This window comes from Pieris napi, chromosome 4 (genome assembly GCF_905475465.1).
Source record: "Pieris napi chromosome 4, ilPieNapi1.2, whole genome shotgun sequence".
NCBI classification, from domain to species: domain Eukaryota; kingdom Metazoa; phylum Arthropoda; class Insecta; order Lepidoptera; family Pieridae; genus Pieris; species Pieris napi.
The window spans coordinates 11,108,070-11,129,158 of NC_062237.1; the positions used below are offsets into that span (position 1 = coordinate 11,108,070).

General features: G+C 34.8%; 1 protein-coding gene across 1 annotated transcript; it reads left to right on the forward strand.

The window, feature by feature from the left end:
* The first annotated feature begins 2,110 nt into the window (after positions 1-2,110).
* On the forward strand, positions 2,111-20,544 carry LOC125048617 (probable G-protein coupled receptor Mth-like 4). The gene is made up of 8 exons (XM_047647384.1): positions 2,111-2,590; positions 11,998-12,178; positions 13,554-13,733; positions 14,571-14,649; positions 15,263-15,462; positions 17,491-17,641; positions 19,346-19,531; positions 20,370-20,544. The coding sequence occupies exons 1-8, from the start codon at positions 2,198-2,200 to the stop codon at positions 20,476-20,478; spliced, it is 1,479 nt and encodes a 492-aa protein (XP_047503340.1). The 5' UTR covers positions 2,111-2,197; the 3' UTR covers positions 20,479-20,544.
* The last annotated feature ends 545 nt before the right edge of the window (positions 20,545-21,089 follow it).

Here is a 21,089-nt window from a genome sequence, read left to right on the forward strand (position 1 = left end):
TCCCGGGTTCGATCCCCGGCTGAGACGAACATCGATGTGATGAGCATTTGGTGTTGTGCTTAGGTCTTGGGCGTTTAAATATGTATTTATATCTCTATCTATAATATGTATGTATATCCGTTGCCTAGTACCCATAACACAAGCTTCACCAGCTTAGCATGGGACTAGGTCAATTGGTGTGAATGGTAAAAAAAAAAAGCAGGTAATCAGCCTCCAGTGACACACGCCGTCCACTTTTTGGGTCTAAGACATGTCGGTTTCCTCACGATGTTTTCCTTCACCGTTGGAGCGAATGCTAAATGCGCATATAGGAAGAATGTCCGTTGGTGCACAGCCGGGGTTCGAACCTACGACCTCAGGGATGAGAGTCGCACGCCGAAGCCACTAGGCTAAGGCCTTATGCAAAATGTGTCCGACTTTCGATGTTTTATGAGTTCGTGTCTACGTCATCACCTAACCAGTATCATCTCATATCGGAGTAGTGGCTTTTTTCCCAAAGTACAGTCCCCTGGACAGGGGGTAAACGAGCTCACCTGATGTTAAGTGATACCGCCGCTCATGCATACTCACATCACACTAACTGGTACACGGCAAAAAGTTCCCTATAAAGCGTTGTTGTATATCTAACTACAGACGTAAAGATACTAATAAATTTAATATTGATTTTTTTCCGTCTATTATTATTACCTTCCGAGCCCATGGAAATGTCAAGTAAGATTTGACTTTAAAAAAAAAACAAATGAAGTAATTTGGACCGAAGAATGTACCTATGATGCTGTCAACATTTCATCGTAGAATTTAATGATTATATTCGTACCAAGGCAGACTGTAGGCGGCCATACATTTAAACCATTATGCATGAATACATTGTATGCGGTGAATACGTTGGGATTTTCAATAATACTTACAATAAGGAAAATATCACAGACTGTACAAAACCGCCTTTATAATTGCGTGCGTTTGAAGGTATGTTGAGCAAGAATGTATGTAAAGTAATTCTCAGTCCTAAGTTCGTGCCTCGGCTGTGCGCCAAAGGACTTAATTAATGCATTTGCTCCGTAAAGAAGAACTTTACGAGGAATCAAGGATGTCAACGACCGAAAAGTAGAGCATATTGTAAAATATAAGTTAGTGCTTAAAAAGCGGCGAAGCTTCTTGTCCATCGGCAAGAAGAACTCTTCCGTCCGTAATTTGAGGAATAACTGTTAATTTGGGATAATTAATTTTTTATTGACGTTCATAAGTGAACATTAAGTTACCTTTAAATATTCTGTTATTAAAATTATTAAGTCTAAATGTTGTTTTATGAGTCTTATTAAATGAAAAAAGATTATATAGTGATTTGACATTTATTCAAGGTTTTCGTGTTACGATTTTTGCTTTAGGCGAATGCAATTTGCATGTGTAATTTTGAAATTATATCATTTTGGAAACCGTATGGCGCTAATTAGGTATCTATTGTAAACTGTAGCATACATTTGCTATGAATTCGACTGGCTTTTTTTATATATACAAATTTCCTTTTGCATTGCAACACTATTCGCTGTTCATGAATCTGTAAGATTAGCTTTTAAGTTTTTAGTTTGTTATTAATATTTTTTTTGTATTACTTTAGATTAAGGTTCTATATATATATATTCTATATATATATATATTCTTTATATAACATTTGGTTCTGCACTTCTCGCACGCATCATGTTTCTTTTTTTTTTTAGTTTTTCTCTTTAACTAGGGTTGCCTGGAAGAGATCGCTTATTAGCGATAAGGCCGCCCGTTAAATCCCTTATATTTTTTATGTATTGTGTTTCTTTTATTTGCAATGAAGTGTAAATAAATAAATAAATGACGAGGCACTGAATTTTAGGTCTGATATTAGTTTGTCTTCAGCCGCTGCGTCATGCCACAATCAATGAACAAAGAAAACACGCATTTAAGTTATGAATGGTAAGTCCACAAGTCCCAGATTGGACTGGCGTCATAATTTATTACTATGACGTGGGCACATAAAAAAAGATGGTCAAAAATGAATACCACCTTCATACTAGGTAATATCTATATAAACTTCATCGCAAAATATGCATACAGGATAATAATATTATTTTTCCTGTTCGTCTCAGTTTTAATCACATCAAGTCGCTTGTCCAAGCAACTCGTGTAGAACCTGTTCCTAAAGAATGCTATACAACAAAGATTTAACATGATTCGATTAACAGTTTTAATTCTATTTCTGATATACCCATTGTCGCGTGCGTCTATTGACAGTAATGATATTAATAGGTATACGTACAATTGTACGCATAAAGACGGTGAGTGCGCGAAACAAAAGGTGAATGTGGACTTTGAATTGTGTGCGTCAAAAGTTTGTATTTACAAGTGCTGTCCTAGAGATCAGGTGGCCCTTTATTCAGAGTGTGTACAGGCGAAAGCGGGGAACTTGTCTGATGTGGAAGTGTATGACTATTACTTGAATAAGGCTAAGAGGAAGTTTAATGAAATTTTTCATGTGATAACGAATAAATACGCGAATAGAGAGTTTGCTGAGAGTGCATACCTTGCGATTTTCATCGGTGGCGATGTTTATTTGGAAGAGGTGAGTTTTGTTGTTGATGTTTTCTTTAAAAAGGAAAATCAGATAAAATACTTCGTACATTTCAAGGCTGGTATGTAATAAGTATAATGCATTTGTTTAAATATACATGCATATAAATACAGTAAAAATACAATTTGACCTTTGACTTTAAAGTATAAAATTTCGATTAGGTAGAATTAGCCGAAAAAAATACATTTGGTTTTGTATTTAGGTCGGTCGGTCGATCGATTGAACGATATTTTGCAAAATTTTACGAATTTAACGAACGACAGGTTAATTAACACAAAAGCAAACTTTACACCAAGTATTGTTAATAGGTATTTTCTTTTCGTTTTTATGAATTAACCGAAACATCATAAAATAAACTTTAGGACAAAGGTCGTTTTGTTTTTGTACATTCGTGATAATTTCTTAAAAAATAATTTGTTTTTATGTGAGCCAAAACAACTTTACTAAAATACTCACTTAACGATACTAAGATATGATAAAGGTGATATGCAAAGATACCCTTATAACCCTTAAGAATTTGTTTCTAGCGCCATGAAATATTATATTCTCGTAGACCTCATATATTTATTTACCCTGTTTTGTATTGTTAAACGGCTCTCAACTTTTTTGTGCTTGCAAAAATCACCGATACACCGAATTCAGCGTTGACACAAACCTATTTATGGTAGGGGAGCCCAAGAGGGGATTTCGGGATTTACTAAAGCGCGACAGATTAATATATAGGGGGATACCTTGTACCCGGTAAAGTACCTCCACAAAATATGAGGCCCATATATAAGGCCGCCCGTGAAGGAGACAGGATCAGATTAGTAAAAAAAAATTGACCATCAGAAATTCCCGAGCGCGTCAGATTAAGGTAGGGTGAGTTAATTACATCCTAAAAAGTGTATATTCCACTAATCTGACAATTTGAGAGTGACGAAAAAAAAGGGGAGGGCAACAAAGTTGTAAAAAAAAACCGTCATCTCGACATTCTCGAGCGTAGCTAATTTTTTTTTTATTTTGAAGAAAATAATTCAAGAATAATGAAAAATATATAATCTGACGATTTCCGCAAGCCGAAATAACATAAAAGTTCGATAAAGTTAAATGCGTGCAGCTGCGTGATGCCTACATTTCCTTTAACCGATCGGAATCTACTAAACGGCGTTTTAAATATTTCCCTCAAAATTACATTTCCTGTGAATTTGAACCGATTTGGACCGATAGATTTTGAGAAATTTTGAAAAATCTTAAAAAAATAAGAAATATTTTTTTTTAAAGTGGTTTCATTATTGATCAACTTCAAAAACTAATCCGCCTTTGAGCTTGAAAAACCACGTCGATCGCCACCAAGCTCGTCAAAAGCGGTTGATTAGTTCGAGAGATATCGTGAACGAAAGAAACCCGAAAAAGTGTTTTTTCGGGATTACTCCGAAATTTGTGGTTCTATCAATTAAAATTGCAAAATTACTTATGATGATGATAAAACTGCGTCGAATGCCGCCAACCGCGTGAAAATTGCTTGATCCATTCAAAAGTTATTGCGGTTTGAAAATTCCAAAAATAGTGTTCTGTGAAAATTCTATCAGACTATAGAGCTGGGAGAGCTCAAATGCTATTACTTTGAACTCAGCGAGCTCAAAATATCAATTTTAAGCGCCCAGGAATGGAAGTAGCGGGAAGTTGCAGGGATGGCCCTTTCGGTGAATCGTTTTTCTAAATTTTTTTTGTCAGATCAGGCGAATCCCTCTAGATAATCGTCAGATTATGAGACAGTACGTTTAGAACATAAAGATGAACCACATATATCTTAATCTGACGCGCTTGAATATTTCAAAATTGCGATTTTTTTTTGCATATTATGAAAATGGCCGTGGGTTTGCGTCCCATCGAAATCGTCAGATTAGAGAATGAGAGCTTCTTTTTGGTGCACTTAACACTCCCTTAGAAAATCTGACGCGCTCGATAAAATTTTTTTTTTTTTCATTTTCAACCCTTAAATACAACCACCCGCATCATGCAAACGATCAGATTAACATACGTACATTATTAAAAATACGTAGGGCATAGATGCTATCAATATCTGACGCGCTCGAGGATGTCCATGCAACAGTTTTTTTTTACATATTTAACTATCTATAGCCGCTTCCCCCACCGATGAAAAGGAATTTATCATATAACATTTTTTTCTTCTTTTTATCTAAGCTTTGCATCCCAATAGGTCTCTTCGACGCTCGAGTAAATCCCCATTTAGCATCGTGGGCTCCCCTACCATTACAAACAAGTTGGCACAAATTTTAAGATCAGAATGTTTTCATTTTTAAATAGACGAAATTAACAATGTATATCTTTGAAAATTATTAATTATTGTGTATTAGGGAATGCTATATGATAGACATAGAAAGAGATAGACATTTAAAGATTATTTACCTGAGTAAGTAGGCTTATTAAACTTCTATAATGAAGGCTCTCGGGGTGAGAATGGAAAACAGTGGTAACTTTCGTTAAGTTTTGATTAGTCAAATGTTATATGACGCATTATGGCGCTCGTGAACGCGTATTGGACCAGAGATACTGCTGACTATAACAATAGAACGAAGATGAAGATTCTCACCCTCCTGTAGACTAACGTCTAGATAACGTCGAGATAACTCTCAAACTTCCAATAGCGAAGGTTGCGACAGTGTTTCGGATATTGAGAGAACGACATCGAAACTTGATAGAGACAAGTTTCGTAACTTAAAGTCAAAAGTTCACGCTCAATTTGGCATTAAGTTCAAGGAAACTTGCAGGCAGTCTGCAGGGTGTATATGACTAAGTAATAAAGCACATAAAAACTTAGATATCACAAGATTTTTAGTATAGTGTAAATTATCGTTTCGGCTATGTTGATATGAGCCAGAAACAAGTTCTAATCATTTTTATGAATAAGGAGGAAAATCTATAATGATTCATATCAAAAGTACTTTAATATATTAATCAAATATAATCTTCCAAATGCGAAGTCACTTCTATAATATAAACTAGCTGTGCTGCACGGTTTCGGCTGTGGTAATTCGGTCTTATCGTTATGTCATCACATCTATATATATAAAAGAAAGTCGTGTTTGTTACAACACTTATAACTCGAGAACGGCTGGACCGATTGCCATGGTTTTTGATTTGTTGGATTTGTTTCCGTCCCGAATAGCAGAATAAGCAATAAAATATCGGATAAGTTATTGAATAACAATAAATAAATTAATTAATTTTACGAATGCAAAAACCATATGGTGCCATCTGTTGACAAAACTACGCATCATTTTACGTCGAATTCGTGTCAGTTCAAGAAATTCCGATCTTGAGGTGAATGATGAGATGCATAACCTTGCTTTGATCCTGATCAAAAGATGTTGGATATCAGAAAGTGCTTAACATGCAGTAACGCCATATTGACGCTAGAGAGAAGATGCCTAATGTGTAAAACTGCCATTCTTCTTTCGCAATGGCAAGCAGTAAAACATTTCTGTATTTGCAAAAGAGTTGTATTAATGTAATACTTAACATTAATGAAATCCTAAAATAAGTTAAATTAAAGTAACAACGATATTATAAGGTTGTAGGGCGGAACGAAGTTAGCCAGGTCAGCTAGTAGGAACTAAAGATTTAATTCGCCACCGGATCGAGTCAATCTATTAATTTCTCGTAAATATATTTATTCATATATTGCAAAATATGTTGTTATATTCAAACCTTAGATGATTCATAAGGAAAATATATTGTAAAACCCAAATGATATCGACCAATAGTAAATAGCAAATAAATAATACAACGAGGAAATTCAGGATAAATAATTAATTATATATTTTGTTTCGTATTATTACTGGCTCGGACTTGTATGTCTGAAATTAATTACTAATTAACAGTTAATACTACGGTTGATAAGATAATTGCTAATAGAGTACCACCTACTCTTTGATAATATGAGTCTATATGAAACATTAATTTAGCTGAGTTTCATCATCGGACATCAAGGCAGAATATTTATTTATTTATTTTATTTATGCTTTATTACCTTACAAAAATACAAAAAAAAAACATGTTACAAAAGTTATAAGGCAACGGGCGGCCTTATCGCTAACAAGCGATTTCTTCCAGGCAACCCTAATGTGGAACAGTAAAAAAGAAACACCTACAGAGGGTAGAGTACAAGAATTGCAAAAATTATTAACAAAAAAATAAAAATAAAAACTCAAAATAACCCGTTACTATAACTAAAATAAAGTAAAGTCTAAAGGAAAAATAACAATAATAATAACTAGAACTATGTATAGACAAACATTTAAAATACAATACAATACAAAAGGTTAACAGTGTCAGAATAATTAATATATATAAGCAGAGGCAGCTAATTACGAGGCAGAAAGAAAATGATCAAAAAGAAGCTTTAGAATACAAAATATCATCCATATCACCTCGACGTCTTTCGACAATGAGCGTTTCTTAAGGCAGTTTTTGCAGCGCACCACCACTATGTGGAACCAGCTGCCCACTGAAGTATTTCCGAGCCAATTCGACTTAGGGTCCTTCATGAAAAGAGACGTAACGCACTTGAGAGCCTTCTGGGATTGGAGTCCATGGGCGGCAATATCCCTTAACATCGAGCCTTCAGCCCGTTCGCCTCCTGTTACATAAAAAAAGGATATATGCCGTAAGAGGCTTGATTATGAATTTCCATTCGATTTAGCAATTTTTCTATCGACGCCTCATTAAGAAGGGATTCAAATCGTAACCCTTATTAAAGGAGAGTCGCCCCTTTAAAATTCCACGCATTTCTTTCCGTTGTGGTATGGGAGCGTTTAAGTATTACGTAACGAATTTTTGGGGGTCCTTTTGTTACGTTACGATGCGGGGCGGGGATTGAATTACGCGTTATTGTTAATATTTTTTTCGACTTACACCACATAATAGTAAGTAAAGAGTCAAGGTGGTCACGAAACATTTTACTATACTTGGGTACAGTAATGTACTTAGGTACTGAATAACGTTACGGCGCGTTACATGGGGGGGGGGGGGTCAATAATCTCCAAAATTGCGTTACGTAATACTTGAACGCTCCATTACAATTTACGAATGTCACACCTACAAAATGACGATCTAATTGCATCAGAGTTGCGTATCACGATGTTAATTAACCTTGTATTACGATCTCTCCTTCCGGTTTTTCCTGAACATGTCACATTCATGATTCGCTTGGAGAATTGCTTAGCTAATTAGCTTTGACTTTAAAGTCTGTATTTACGTATAATAATGGTATAGTAAGAAAAGCCTTTAATTTGAGATACTTTAATATATTTACATTTCTATCATCTGATTCTTTTAGATATCTATGTGCCCTAGTTTGGCAAAGGAGTAAAAGTATTTCGTATGCACTATAGCGGGAAGCTTAAATTTTCGTATTTGGTGATTACGTCAACAGTAATTATTTTTTTTAATACATATTACTCACACATTGTCTATGCTTGAAAACGAATTCGAGGATTCCTACAAAAAATTACGGTTATGTACTATTATTTTTGAGAGCTTTGCTTACTTTTGCTGACAAGAGGATGGGGGGGGCGAGGAAAAATTGCAGTAAATCTGCTTAAGTAATACTTGAACGGTCCAAAGGCCTGTTCCAAGTTCTGCCCTTTCAGTTAATTTGCAGACAGAAATGGCAGAATTCCGAGTATCACCTGTTTTCTCCTTAATCTGGTCTATACACCTAAATTGTCTTGTCTCGTTTAATGTACCGTAACTTGGTCCTACTTTGCTCCAAAATCTGCTCCAAACTTGGACTTATTAAAATTGCGTGGAAACGTTTTCATTTAAAATTGCTATTTAAATTTAGATTGTAAATTTAACACCTTGGCTACAGAATCTAAGTGATGAAACTACCATTTTGTAGCGTTTTATTATATATATGAAACAGTGTAGTCTAGTCGACAAGTTGAAAATGGAACAAAATAGAGATACTACTCCTAAAATTATGTGTGTGTATTTATATTTAGAAGAATAGCTAGATAGCACATATCACAATGAAATAACTTAAGTGGAAATGGGCGGGTAACATTGCCAGATAAACAATTTTTAATTGTTTATAATCGTTTTTTTTAATTTTCTATTGTTTAAATAATTAGTTAAGAATTTTTTTTTTCCTAAAAATCATAATTGACAGTCTTCTATAAAGTAACAGAAAAAATTTTTTTTTTAATCAACAATTCTATTGTTTATTAACTTACCAATTTGATATAAACAAATATTCAATGGACAAAAAATTCAAATAACATCATTACATACATGGATTTTTAAGTTTTTGTTTAAGTAAAAAAAATGTTATAAACAAAGTATAAATATTTTTTTAACTTTTATGGCACGATCTTGTTAAGTATGTACGTAGTCGGTCCCAAAGTTCTGTCATAAATAGAAATAATGATAAAAACAAAAGTACTTATCAGTTTTTAATGAGTGATATATCAATTTATAGTACATTAATTAAGGAATAGAAATAGCATAAAATTATTCGAAATGACCTTCCTTATTTTTAATACTGGCCCTTAAGCCCCGCGGCCAGTCGTCTATCGCAGCACGCACCATATTCATGTCGATTTCAGTGATTGATTTATTTAAATATGACGTCAGACTCTCCAAATTTGTATGTGGTATAGCACAGACCTTCCTCTCTAAGGCCTGCCAAATTTTATAGTCCAAAGGATTAAGGTCCGGACTGGAGGAAGGCCAATCCACATGTCTAATTAAGTTGATGTTTTGACGCTCAAACCAGGCTTGAGTGGTCTTGACTGTGTGTGAAGGCGCAGAGTCCTGCTGGAACACGAAGTGATGTCCCGCAAATAGCGTGCTGGGCAGGTCTTTGACAATCCAATCCAAAACCGTCTCTGGGTACAATTTTGCACTGGTTTTGACCCCCTTTTCGCAAAAATGAACGTCATTTGGCCCGTATTAGGATACTCCCAATCAGACCATTACTGATGATGGATAACGTCCATGTTGCACCCTTGGAACTTTATATACAGCTTATTCAGAACTCCTGGCGTACACTCTATCATTCTGTTTATTGTACTTCTCTTCAAAATCAAAATTTTTTTCGTCCGAAAAGAAGATATCACGGTGTCGGTTTTTCGCATACCGCTTCAACAACACCCGCGATCTCTTAAGCCTTATTGCTTTTAGACGAGCATTTAATAAGTGCCCACTTTTTTTTTTGTATGCTCGTAGACCAAGATCTTCATTTAAAACCTTTTTTACTATTTTCCTATTGACACCCATCTGCAAAGCCATCAACTTCTGTTTTCGGACAGGATTTCTTGCTATCCGCGCCTTGATAGCTTTGATTACTGCTGGTGCTCTTGCGGAGCATGGTCGACCAGTTTTTTTCTTGTTTCTCAATACGGGAGACTTCATTGAACCTATCAATAGTACGACACACACACCTAAGCGTTATATTCAAACTTTTGAGCAACTTGAAAATGGTACTCGGCGAGTGCCAACAGCGGTGCAACGCAATAACAGCTATTCCGTTCTCTTTCAATGTCCACTCCATCGTGAAAAATTACGGAAAGTGATTGTTTTTTTCTTTTAAAACAATAGTCAAATATTCAAAAATATAATGCAATTTTTTTTTTATAAAATCATGTTCGTAATTTAAAAATAATGTGGCAGTGACAGAACTTTGGGACCAACTACGTATGTAAGAAAGGCTCTACGAAGCGAAATATTTTTACGACCATTATTTAAAAATTTCGTTAGTTAACAATTATTTAACTTGTTGAAAAATTAACTTTAAGTAAAATTTTCAACGGGAATAAATTAATTATAGTGTTCAGAACACACCATAATTTTTTCAAATTTAAAAAAAAATATTCAATACCTTAAATAAATTAATTAATGTACCGAAGACGCTTTTGACGCCACGCGCGAATCCTAAAAATGTCACCCGCAGACCTATTTTCAGCGTTAAATTAACATTATAAATAATGGAGATAGAGTTCTGGGATTCGGGAGTTTTTTATTAGAAATTTCCTCTTCTTTCAGAATCTTTATTTGAAATTTCTTAAATATTAATAGTTTATTAAATATTGGCAAAAAACTAAATGCCATTATTTTTTCATCTTTAATGGTCTATAACTTTTGCAATTTTTTATGTGCTAATACACGCTTTTAGCACATTTTTCTAGACGACATTCCGGATCCAATGAGCTATCGCACATAATTTTAAGAGTAGTATCTCTATTTTGTTCCATTTTCAACTTGTCGACTAGACTAATGATTAAGGAGCAATGTTACCCGTCAAGTTGGGTAACTTTGCTCCTAAATTTTATTTGTACTGTAATTCGGTTGTTTTAGAACTTGGAGCATAGTAAGAAGCTTAAAACTGTAACTATGCTCCAAACCAATTTTTATATAAATATTTCAAATTACTAATAAAACCAAAAATATACAATTAATCATAAAAATCTCTTTATTTTACTCTAATCAGTCCTCATCAGATAACAATCAGCCTTTTATTCATTTTTACTTGCACCACTTTTCTGATTATCTGGCAATGTTACCCGCCCATTTCCACTTAAGTTATTTCATTGTCATATGTGCTATCTAGCTATTCTTCTAAATATAAATATAAAAAATAAAATAAAATGCAAATGCTTACAGTCATTTGTTCGGTTTGTATTGTAAAATGACATTATCATACTATCAGTAATTCTCAAATACTTTCAACCACATATTTTCCAAATTTTTTTGTATGACTACAATATGTCCTACATTGGAACCTAGGGTATTGAGATACTTCTATCTTTATTGACAATTGACTAAACCGAAGAATTGTTTTTTAGGTTTAGGTTTAGTTTTTTATCCTTGGTTTATTCAGTTACGCAGTCACTAAAGAGCCTAGGAAGATTATCAAGACAAAATAATATATTCTTAGGGATCAGTAGCGGTAAATATTAAAAAAAAACAAAACACTAGAACCTAGGAAGTTTTATTCCTTACATAATGATTTTATTAAACTAACTACAACAATGAAATAATAATCGACCGAACATAATAATTAACACTAAAATTGAGACTAATATATAGAACAACAACTAAACACAACTGAAACGTCCGTCACGTCCGAGAGCCAAACGTAGAATACCCCCCAATCTTTTTTTTTAATGGAATCTCTCTGTTGGGGTCGCGGGGTGGTCAATCGCCTGAAGGGCAGGACGAAAGCTCACTGGAGTGAGCGAAGTACGCAGTAAAGGTCCTCGCCTTCCCTGGTGAAGGCGGTTTTTTACCCTTATCTGTTTATGGCTACCCCCAATCCGGTGTTCCACTCCTATTGTCCTGTGGGAATATATTATTTAGGCAATGTAATATATAAAAACTTTACATTTCAGAGTGGAAGTTTATATGTGGAGATGCCAAATCAGTATAGAAGGTGGATACAGATAACGAACAAAGATTTCTGCATAGACTACTCGATGACGGAGAACGACACACTCTCAGATTCGCCCCAGTTCTTCGTAAATTATCAAGCAGAGCCTCCTAGACAAAAGCAATCTACTATATATGTCGTAGGTATGGTCTGCTTTTAGAATAGTTTTACATTCTAGAACCGCACAATTTAATGCGTAGATATAGCTTAAGTAATAAGTTAAAACAATAATGAGTTATTAAACAGGAAGGTTCCGGGATTTAGCTTTAACTCTAAAACAGCTTTAAAGATTCTTTCGTCGATTATATAAAAATAAGATAATAAGTCCGGCGTTCCACAGCTTCTTAAGTTTTTGCCGCGCGCTGCTACTATGTGGAACCAGCTACCCACTGAAGTATTTTCCAATCAATACGACTAAGAGTCCTTCAATAAAAGAGCGTACCAATTATTTAAAGGGCGGCACGCATTCGCGAGCCCTTTTTCATTGACAGTGTTGGTCGGCGGTATCACTTAACATCAGAGTCCCTGCCGTTTTCCCCCTGTTCTATAACAAAAAAGTATTAGCTTGCGTAAACCTAAATGAAGACTCTCACGTCTATTAGATACATAGAATGCCGACGCTTTTGTATGTTAGTCCGATAAAAAGAGTGGCGGAGAGTTTATTGCCAGTTCTTGTCTTCCGTTCTACGCCCTTGATTTAAGAACTGGCAGTAAATGTAAAATTAGAAGCATTTCATGTATATATATTTTTTGACGTTCATAAGTGTACATTGTGTTACCTATATGAATAAATGATTTTGACTGACTGATTGATGTAGTCTTAATATAGCGCTGATTTCCCGAGCGAAACAAACCTTATTATTGGAATAAGTAAGGGCTCATTTTTTTCTCTATATAGACCAGTAAGACCCAATAGATATAGCGATTGGGATGTTCAGGAGAACATTGAAGCTGGGAACCCAAGCGTGGTCCTCCACGGGATCCTTAATTGCCACCGCACTGCATTGAGAATGAGAGAACTAATATAACAATTGACTATTTTCATATGAAAATTCTATATTTTTAATATATAAGACACATTTGCACGTCTTATGTGTGGTAGAATATGTGAAGTTTAGATTGTACCAACATAAAATTTTTGTACTTACAAATCAATGATTATTATAATTCCATAAACATTACGAAAACGTCGGGATCGCTATCACTATTCGCTATTGAAATGGTTCACTTGCTTTCAAATAATGACGATGGATTAATGATTTTGTTTTGAAAATATTGTTTAAATATGAGTATAGAAATACTTACGATTGATGGATTTAATAAAGAACAATTAAGCATCATTTTCTCAAACTATTAAAATACATAAAAATAAGCAATGGTCGCAAAATATTGTATTTATCCTTACCTTCTTGCCTAGTTAAAAAGATTAGATATATATGGCAAAGGAAACTTATAATCGAATTAATGATTAAAAACTCTAAAGCAATATGGAAATTATAATTTGTTTGTTTTTTTCAGCTTTGGGAATATCATCTGTATTTCTTTTCCTGGTACTCCTCATATACATCTTACTACCGGAGGCTCAGAACTTAGTAGGCAAGATTCGTATGTGCTACGTTAGTAGTTATATTGGATATTTTGTTTCTGTGGCGGTTGTTCTGGAGGGTTCACATTCGGAGACAACATGCAAAATTTTGTGTAAGTATTAATTAATATATACAATTATCGTCTAATACACACAATGTTCGTGCCCATACTCCTCCGAAACGGCTCAACCGATTCTTATGATTTTTTTTATGCATAATTAGTAAATGTGAGAATCGGCTACTATATATCTTTCAAAACCTTAAGTGATAAGTGGTGTCCACCCAAAAAAAAAATTTTTTTTTAATGATACAACATAAAAATACATACAACTTTTTTAATATAGTAATTTTTTTTATTATTGTAGGTTTTTTTGCTTGATTTTTTTTTTAAATTTTCGACGAAGACTTGGTTCGACTTTGCTTTTTAAATATTTCGCCAATATTATGTTTGTGTCATTCATCTTTCTATACTTAACCAAAAGCATTCTAAATAAAAACTAAACATTCTTACGAAGCTTAATTCACCCATGCCTAGCAAATATTTCATATGGAATTTATTTCTGGTTATAAACAGTATGAGTATTTTGGTATGAGTAATTAATGGTAAAAAAAAAACAATAAAAAAGACGTTGTAATCTATTCGGTTTTTTGTTAAAAATATTTAATTTATGTTTGTACAGTTTTGACTACAACGATTAAAGGCCATATATACGTAGTATAGTATGACCTTGAACTTAGCTATAAGATGCGATATAATTGGGTATTTGACCATCTGTATTCTATCTAAGGGTGCGTCCACATCTGGCGAATGCGCCGCGAATATGCTGCGAGCAGTTTGCGAGATGCGCGCGTAAATTTATGTTCGCTACTGCGCCGCCCGCGCGCAGTTCACCCTAACGCTTCAATTAAACTATGAATTTCTGATTAATTAAAAAAAAAATTGTTACAGCATTCATTGCATATTTCTCCATCATAGCAACGTGCTGTTGGATGAACATCATGTCGTATGATATCTGGTCGACATTTCGGTATGATTTTTCAAATATTAATTAGTGACTTTATTTGAAGAAAACCATAAAAATTCTTACAATATACAATAAATGTTAATATCAAAGCACTTTTAATGGACACAATATTCATCACCAATTGAAATTAATATAACAATTTAAAGTAATCTCTTTAGAGGAAAATCCTTGAAATAACGCTTGCATTTGTTTTTATCCTGTTTTGGATATCACAAAGCCCCAGGAAAGGTTCATTTCTGGATTATTTTACTAACGCAAACAAATGTTCGGCGGGTAACCAGACAAGGAACTACGCGTTATGGCCGATTTACATTATCTTAGTGTTTAGGAGAGTGCTTTAGTACAACTTGAAAGGCAAGTTCTCTAGCGTAGCGTTTACTAAAGCAAGTAGCGTTTACATGTTTCAACTAAAGTACTATCCTAAAGCACTCTCCTAAACACTAAGATAATGTAAATCGGCCTTTATACACACCGCTTTAACTTCACAAATAACCACTATTATTTTATAGATAAAGTATTTATAAACGCATTTCAATTTGATATAAAACTTTTAGGTAAGTTGTAAATCATAAGCGTTTAGATCTTGTTTTAGCTTACTACTATTGTTACATTACAGAACTAGAGGAAGTACAAAGTTTTCTGGATCTAGTGAGAGGCGGAGAATAGAAAAGAGGAAATTCCGTCGATACTGCTGTTACGGATGGGGAATTCCACTAAGCATGGCCGCTGGTCTGATGATAATCAACTCCCTTGACCTTTCTGGTCTGCCCTGGTTCATCACACCACAGATTCCAACTTGGGGATGCTTTTTAATAGGTACGTGTCTTTTCCTAGAGGTTAATGAACCTTGGGTATATTATTATACTTTCCGATACGGGCCTTCCTTTTAACCAAACTTATTAAGTCAAAAATAGATTCCGGAATATCTGAGTTATACGTTGCGTACGTAAGCTACTGAAGTGGTCTGGATTTGTCTTCCTTATTATATAAGATTTGGTTTTAAGATACCTTATTTCTTAAAGAATCACTTAGTGAGAACGATTAAATTTAAGATAGGTTATATAAAAGCAATATAAAATAAAAGTATTAGTTGATCTGCAAATATTTAAATATAAACTTTGTCGTGTAAAATTAATTTACTAAAGTAGGTATAGAAAAAAATAGACAATATGTATGTATAGTGTATACTTTTACAAAAGTGCAGGTTAATCGATCGATGTTACAACAGGCATTGTGACTGATAAATAAACACAATAATAGTAAATTCAAACGTTCTCATTCATTCAATCAAAAGATCTCAACTTACTGCCGCAGAAAAATTGTTTTACCTAGTTTCAATCTTTGCCGCGGACTAAAATTTTCCTAGTCGGTCAATTCTCAGGCTATTTAGGTTTTTATTTATTCATTTACAGCATAGATGCTAAATAATAATTATAATAATTTAAGTAAGGGCCAGCGGCGAAAAATTTAATCGCCCCAAGATGAGATAAACGATCAATCTACTATATAAAAATAAGTCGGGTTTTCCTTCCTGACGCTATAACTCCAGAACGCACGAACCGATTTCCACGGTTTTGCATTCGTTGGAAAGGTCTTGGGTTCCGTGAGGTTTATAGCAAAGAAAGAAAAAATTCAACAGAAAAGCGGGATCACCAAACGAAATGTTACATAAAACGAAGCCATCTGGTGGCGAAACGGAGTTCGCCTGGTTTGCTAGTAATCTATATTTTTGACTAATCACTAATTCAAGGATTTGACCGATATGAGTTATCCGATAAAAGCTGTCGATGAATGTTGTCCGCTACCTTTTATAATGCTGTTGCTTCTGAGGGGTGGTATTGTATAAAACAGGTATTGATTATGCGGGGCCAAGGTGTTGCAATGGATACGTAACAAATATATCTGTGGCCATAGGTCAGAATATGATAAATGCAATTTAATTATTTTACTAAACAATAAACTACGAGCTCCCTCCTTATCAGAATCCCAAATCATAAAATTACTGCTTCACGACTGATTTGAGCGCGAAAACCGCTGTGTGAGTTCGAAAAGTAGTTACAGAATCGCAAGGCAGGACAAGCAATTAAGTTATTGAGAAATCTTGAAGGCACTATTAAAATATGAAACACTCGATATATGAACAAAAAAGTATAATATTAGTATTCAAGACACCAGTAATATTTTGCATGTAGTTATCCTGATATGACCAAATGAAATTCTATGTCTATTTATAAGTCATACTGAGGAAAAATGTACTTGTCATTATCTGATCTATTACCATAGATATAAATTTACATACTACCTTAAACGACAATTTCTTTTATTTTAAATTAAAAAAACTAATATCTTTTCAAACCTTTCACAAATATTTATGACTGTCCAGTTCCAGAGAACTGGATATATTTGTTGGTGTAATGTAATGCTTCTGAAAAGTTTTATCTTATGTGTACCCCAACAAGCTGTTTAGTTGGCATATTTTATTAGTTTCTAGCTCGAAACGAAAATGGATTTTTTAACTAAAGTACTCGTACATTCACATACATACTAATGCAACCTGCAGCTGAGTTTCATTATCGGACTTCAAGGCAGAATACAAAATACCTCGACGTTCGTCGTTCCACAATTGAGCGTTTTTTAAGGCACTTTTTGCCGCGCACCAGCACTATGTGGAACCAGCTGCCCACTGATGTATTTCTAAGAAAAAAGTTTACTAATTCTTGAAAGGCCGGCAACGCATCTAACATCAGGTGAGCCTCCTGCCCGTTTGCCTCCTATTACGTAAAAAAAAAAAAAATCGTTCGGTATTTTTACTGTCCATACTCAAACAACAAAAAATACTTTCAGACGGTCAGCAATTTGTATACATGTACATACCGATGATGATTCTTGTGGGCGGGAACTGTTTATTGTTCCTGCTGACTGCGTGCAGTATTTGGGAGTCAATGAGAGGAAATGAAGTGCTTGGACCGGCTGCGACTAAGCGACAACAACAAAGGTACGTTTTGGTGTTTAATTTAATTATTAACGAGCGAGAGACTCTCATTGCTTATAAGAAGATTTGAACTCCGACTGTGGGCCAATGGATGAATCTATGTGTATCACTTATACGGTGAGGGAGCGTTCAAGTATTACGTCACGCAATTTTTGGACATTATACCCCCCCCCCATGTAACACGCCGTAATGTTTTTCTGGACCCAAGTATAGTAAAACTTTTTTTGACCACCTAGTGACTACTATAAAAGTTACCATTATGTGGAGTAAAGTACTGGAAAGTCGAAAATAATATTAACAATAACGCGTAATTCAATCCCGCCCCGCATCGTAACGTTTAATAAAAGGACCCCCCCCCCCCTTACGTAATACTTGAACGCTCCCTGAAGAAAAATATCGTGAGGAATTCGGAACGCCCTAGACCCAACCATCGACTGCCTGTCTCACGCATAGAAGGCCTACAATACTTTTAGTATGTTGCTTTAGTGTAGAACCATCAAACATTAAACTCGTGATTACAATTGAATTGTACAGTTCATACGAATTATAAGAAAAATATTTATACTACGAGTAAACAAGGTACAACTTTTAAACAATCAAGAAACTTGTATTGTAACAATTTAAAATTAAGGACTGTCGTCCATGTAACAAGCAACAAAGATGGTAACATAATTGTTAAGCTTATAAGCTCATACAAAACACAAACGCCACTTAGAATCAAAGAAGAAAAAAACAAGTTCCCCTGGTAACGCGGTACTCCTGTAACACATCTTCATATTACGCTATTTCAGTCTCTCGTATGACACGGATATTCAACCATATAACGCGGGGATTGCAAACGCGTTTCCTATAACGCGGAACCAACCCAGCGTGTTAATGGAGGGATAACTGTATAATATTGAAGTGAAACTTCTTTATCGGGGTTGGAAAAAAATTTAGTGTAACATTTTTCGGTTACGCGTCACATGTTTCGGTTACGCGTCACATTTGACCGTTACGCGCGTCTTTTTCTCGTCCCTACCACAGTTGATTCGAAGAGATTCTAAACCATTAATAACAAAAATTTATAATAACTATAACAATGATACTAAAAATTATATTACAATTTATGAAATTCTGTAATAATCTTAGTGGTAATAAGGTAAAATGAAATAATTGTATTATTTGTATTCAAGTCTGTGATTTTAAAAGCCTTTTGTTAAACTTTATCTAATTTAACTTTATTTAACCAATTTCTGTAAAGTTAGTTGCATATAGATAATTTTTCGAAAAATAAGGTCATAAAGAAGTTTCACTTCTAACGTGTGTACACTAGTACACGCACATTTTTAAATCGGGAAGAATATCGGTCTCGCAAGTGCGTTATCGCCCTTTTAAGAATTGGTTTGCTCTATTCTTTAAGGAACCTAAGATTATTTAATAATATAACATTTCGAGTGATTTATAGTTGAAATCTAAGAGAAGTTTAAAAGACAAGTTCTTGCGTACTGTGTTAGAATAATATAATATACAAAGTATGAAAGTACCGACTGCAGCGCCACTGCCGGGCTGATTTGTAATTCTAAACCATCTCAGGCGCCATCCAAACATATACTAAAAATTCATTCAAATCGGTCCAGTCGTTTAAGAGGAGTTCGGTAACTTACACACGTACAATTGAGTTATATATATAAAGATATTCACTAATATTCTTAATGCCTACACCAGGTTCAAGATATGCGTGCGGCTGTCAGTAACGATGGGTGTGAGTTGGATATGGGAAGTGATTAGTTTCCTGGTACCAGCTGCTGATGAGTTTGCCCTGTACCTTGACCTGTATAATGGCTGCATTGGATTCTTGATCTTCCTCATCTTCGTTTGCAATAGACGCAAACTAGCTCACCTCAAAGCAAGGTAAATTTATTTATTGCAGCAAGCAAGAAAAAATCTGGAGTGGAGTATCTATTTCCACCGATTTCTGGCCAGTCTATTATTACAGTGGACAGTTTTGAGTCTGTCACTTGATGAGTCTATCTGGTCGGTGAACGGTCACGTGGTCTTTTGCCTTCTATATTTCTATCCACCATCAGTTTCTCCAAGTTATCATCTGTGCATGGGCGTAATATGAGATGATTCGTTGGTGTCGAATGGAAGACAGGAAATTTCATATGCGGGGTTGGGTCAAAATGTATTGGTGTTTATTATTAAATAGGCCCGAATTCTGGATGAGACTGACTGATGTTGACTGAGAACTGAGAAGTATATACTAGTTACGACCATATATTTGAAATTTGGCAGATCTAAAGAGGAGATGTCCTTAGGCCCAAACCCATATCCAGATTCACTTGTCTGTTACTTAGTAGAAGGTAGTTGAAATTAAATTCTTTAGCTATCTAGGGGCAGGGAAGACGCAGCGCCCCTTTGATACAAAGGGAACTGAAATGGGGAAAATGGTGAATATTTTCAATGAAAAAAATAACTACAATTAAAAAAGTGCAATCATTAGGTTGGAATTTATGAGATCAATCAACTCATGTGCGATGTCTATCGAACGAAACGGGGACTTCCCCGTTTCTTGTTTTCGGTGGTTGGAGTTTTTCGCGTGTGCGTCTATTACTGACTACTTCCCTTTAATAGCCCAGAGCCCCACAAATTCACGATCCGCCCTTGTATCAAGGTCAATTAATTAATTTTCCTGTCTGAAAAGGCTTTAGTATTTTGTTATTGACGTTTATGTTCTGTGTTCTTCTAGATTTCAATCATGGCGTCAACCGAAATCTTTCAATCAGAATACGAGTAACGATTCGCAAGCTGTGGCGATGAAGAGATTGGACAACTCTTTAAGCACTGTCGAGTTTTAGAAATAAGTTTTGACTGATTTACTTACATTTTAAGTTTTATTACTTTAAATATTATACCATGGCCAATTTTGTCTTATTTGATGCTGCACACGAACCAGAGAAACATATATAAAAACCCTCATAGCTATTGTAATAACGGCTTTAGTCGTCTCATCGAATTGACAAGAATTAATAAATTAATCTAAAATAATACATAAAAATATAAGCAAACTAAAAACTACTAAACTATCTAATAGTTAAAAAAGAAGCATTAATTATGACATGGGAATCCTACGTAGCGCCCATTCTTAATCTGAGGGTAGGTTAGGTAAGTTGACCAGCTGCCCACTGAAGTATTTCGGAAGCAATTCGACTTAGGGTAGATATTCTTCTAAGGTTGTCAAAGCACTCGCGAGCCCTCTGACATTGAGTGTTCATGGTTGACGGTATCACATCAGAAGACGTTCACTGCGTAACAGGCCGATATCGGCCTGCCGCGGTACTTAAGCTGGTGCGGACGAAGTAATCTATGTCCCTCTCACTGGTGCAAAACCTATTATTACCTATTATCCTACCTATTATCTCCTATTATCTCAGGTGTTTGTAAGAATTCGACAGGGACAAATATATTT

Excerpts from the sequence above, each read along its gene's own strand:
- LOC125048617 (XM_047647384.1), top strand. The coding sequence starts at position 2,198 with ATGATTCGATTAACAGTTTTAATTCTATTTCTGATATACCCATTGTCG. Across the intron at positions 2,591-11,997 it reads GCGATGTTTATTTGGAAGAG|AGTGGAAGTTTATATGTGGA; the intron begins GTGAGTTTTGTT and ends TTTACATTTCAG. Across the intron at positions 19,532-20,369 it reads CTAGCTCACCTCAAAGCAAG|ATTTCAATCATGGCGTCAAC; the intron begins GTAAATTTATTT and ends GTGTTCTTCTAG.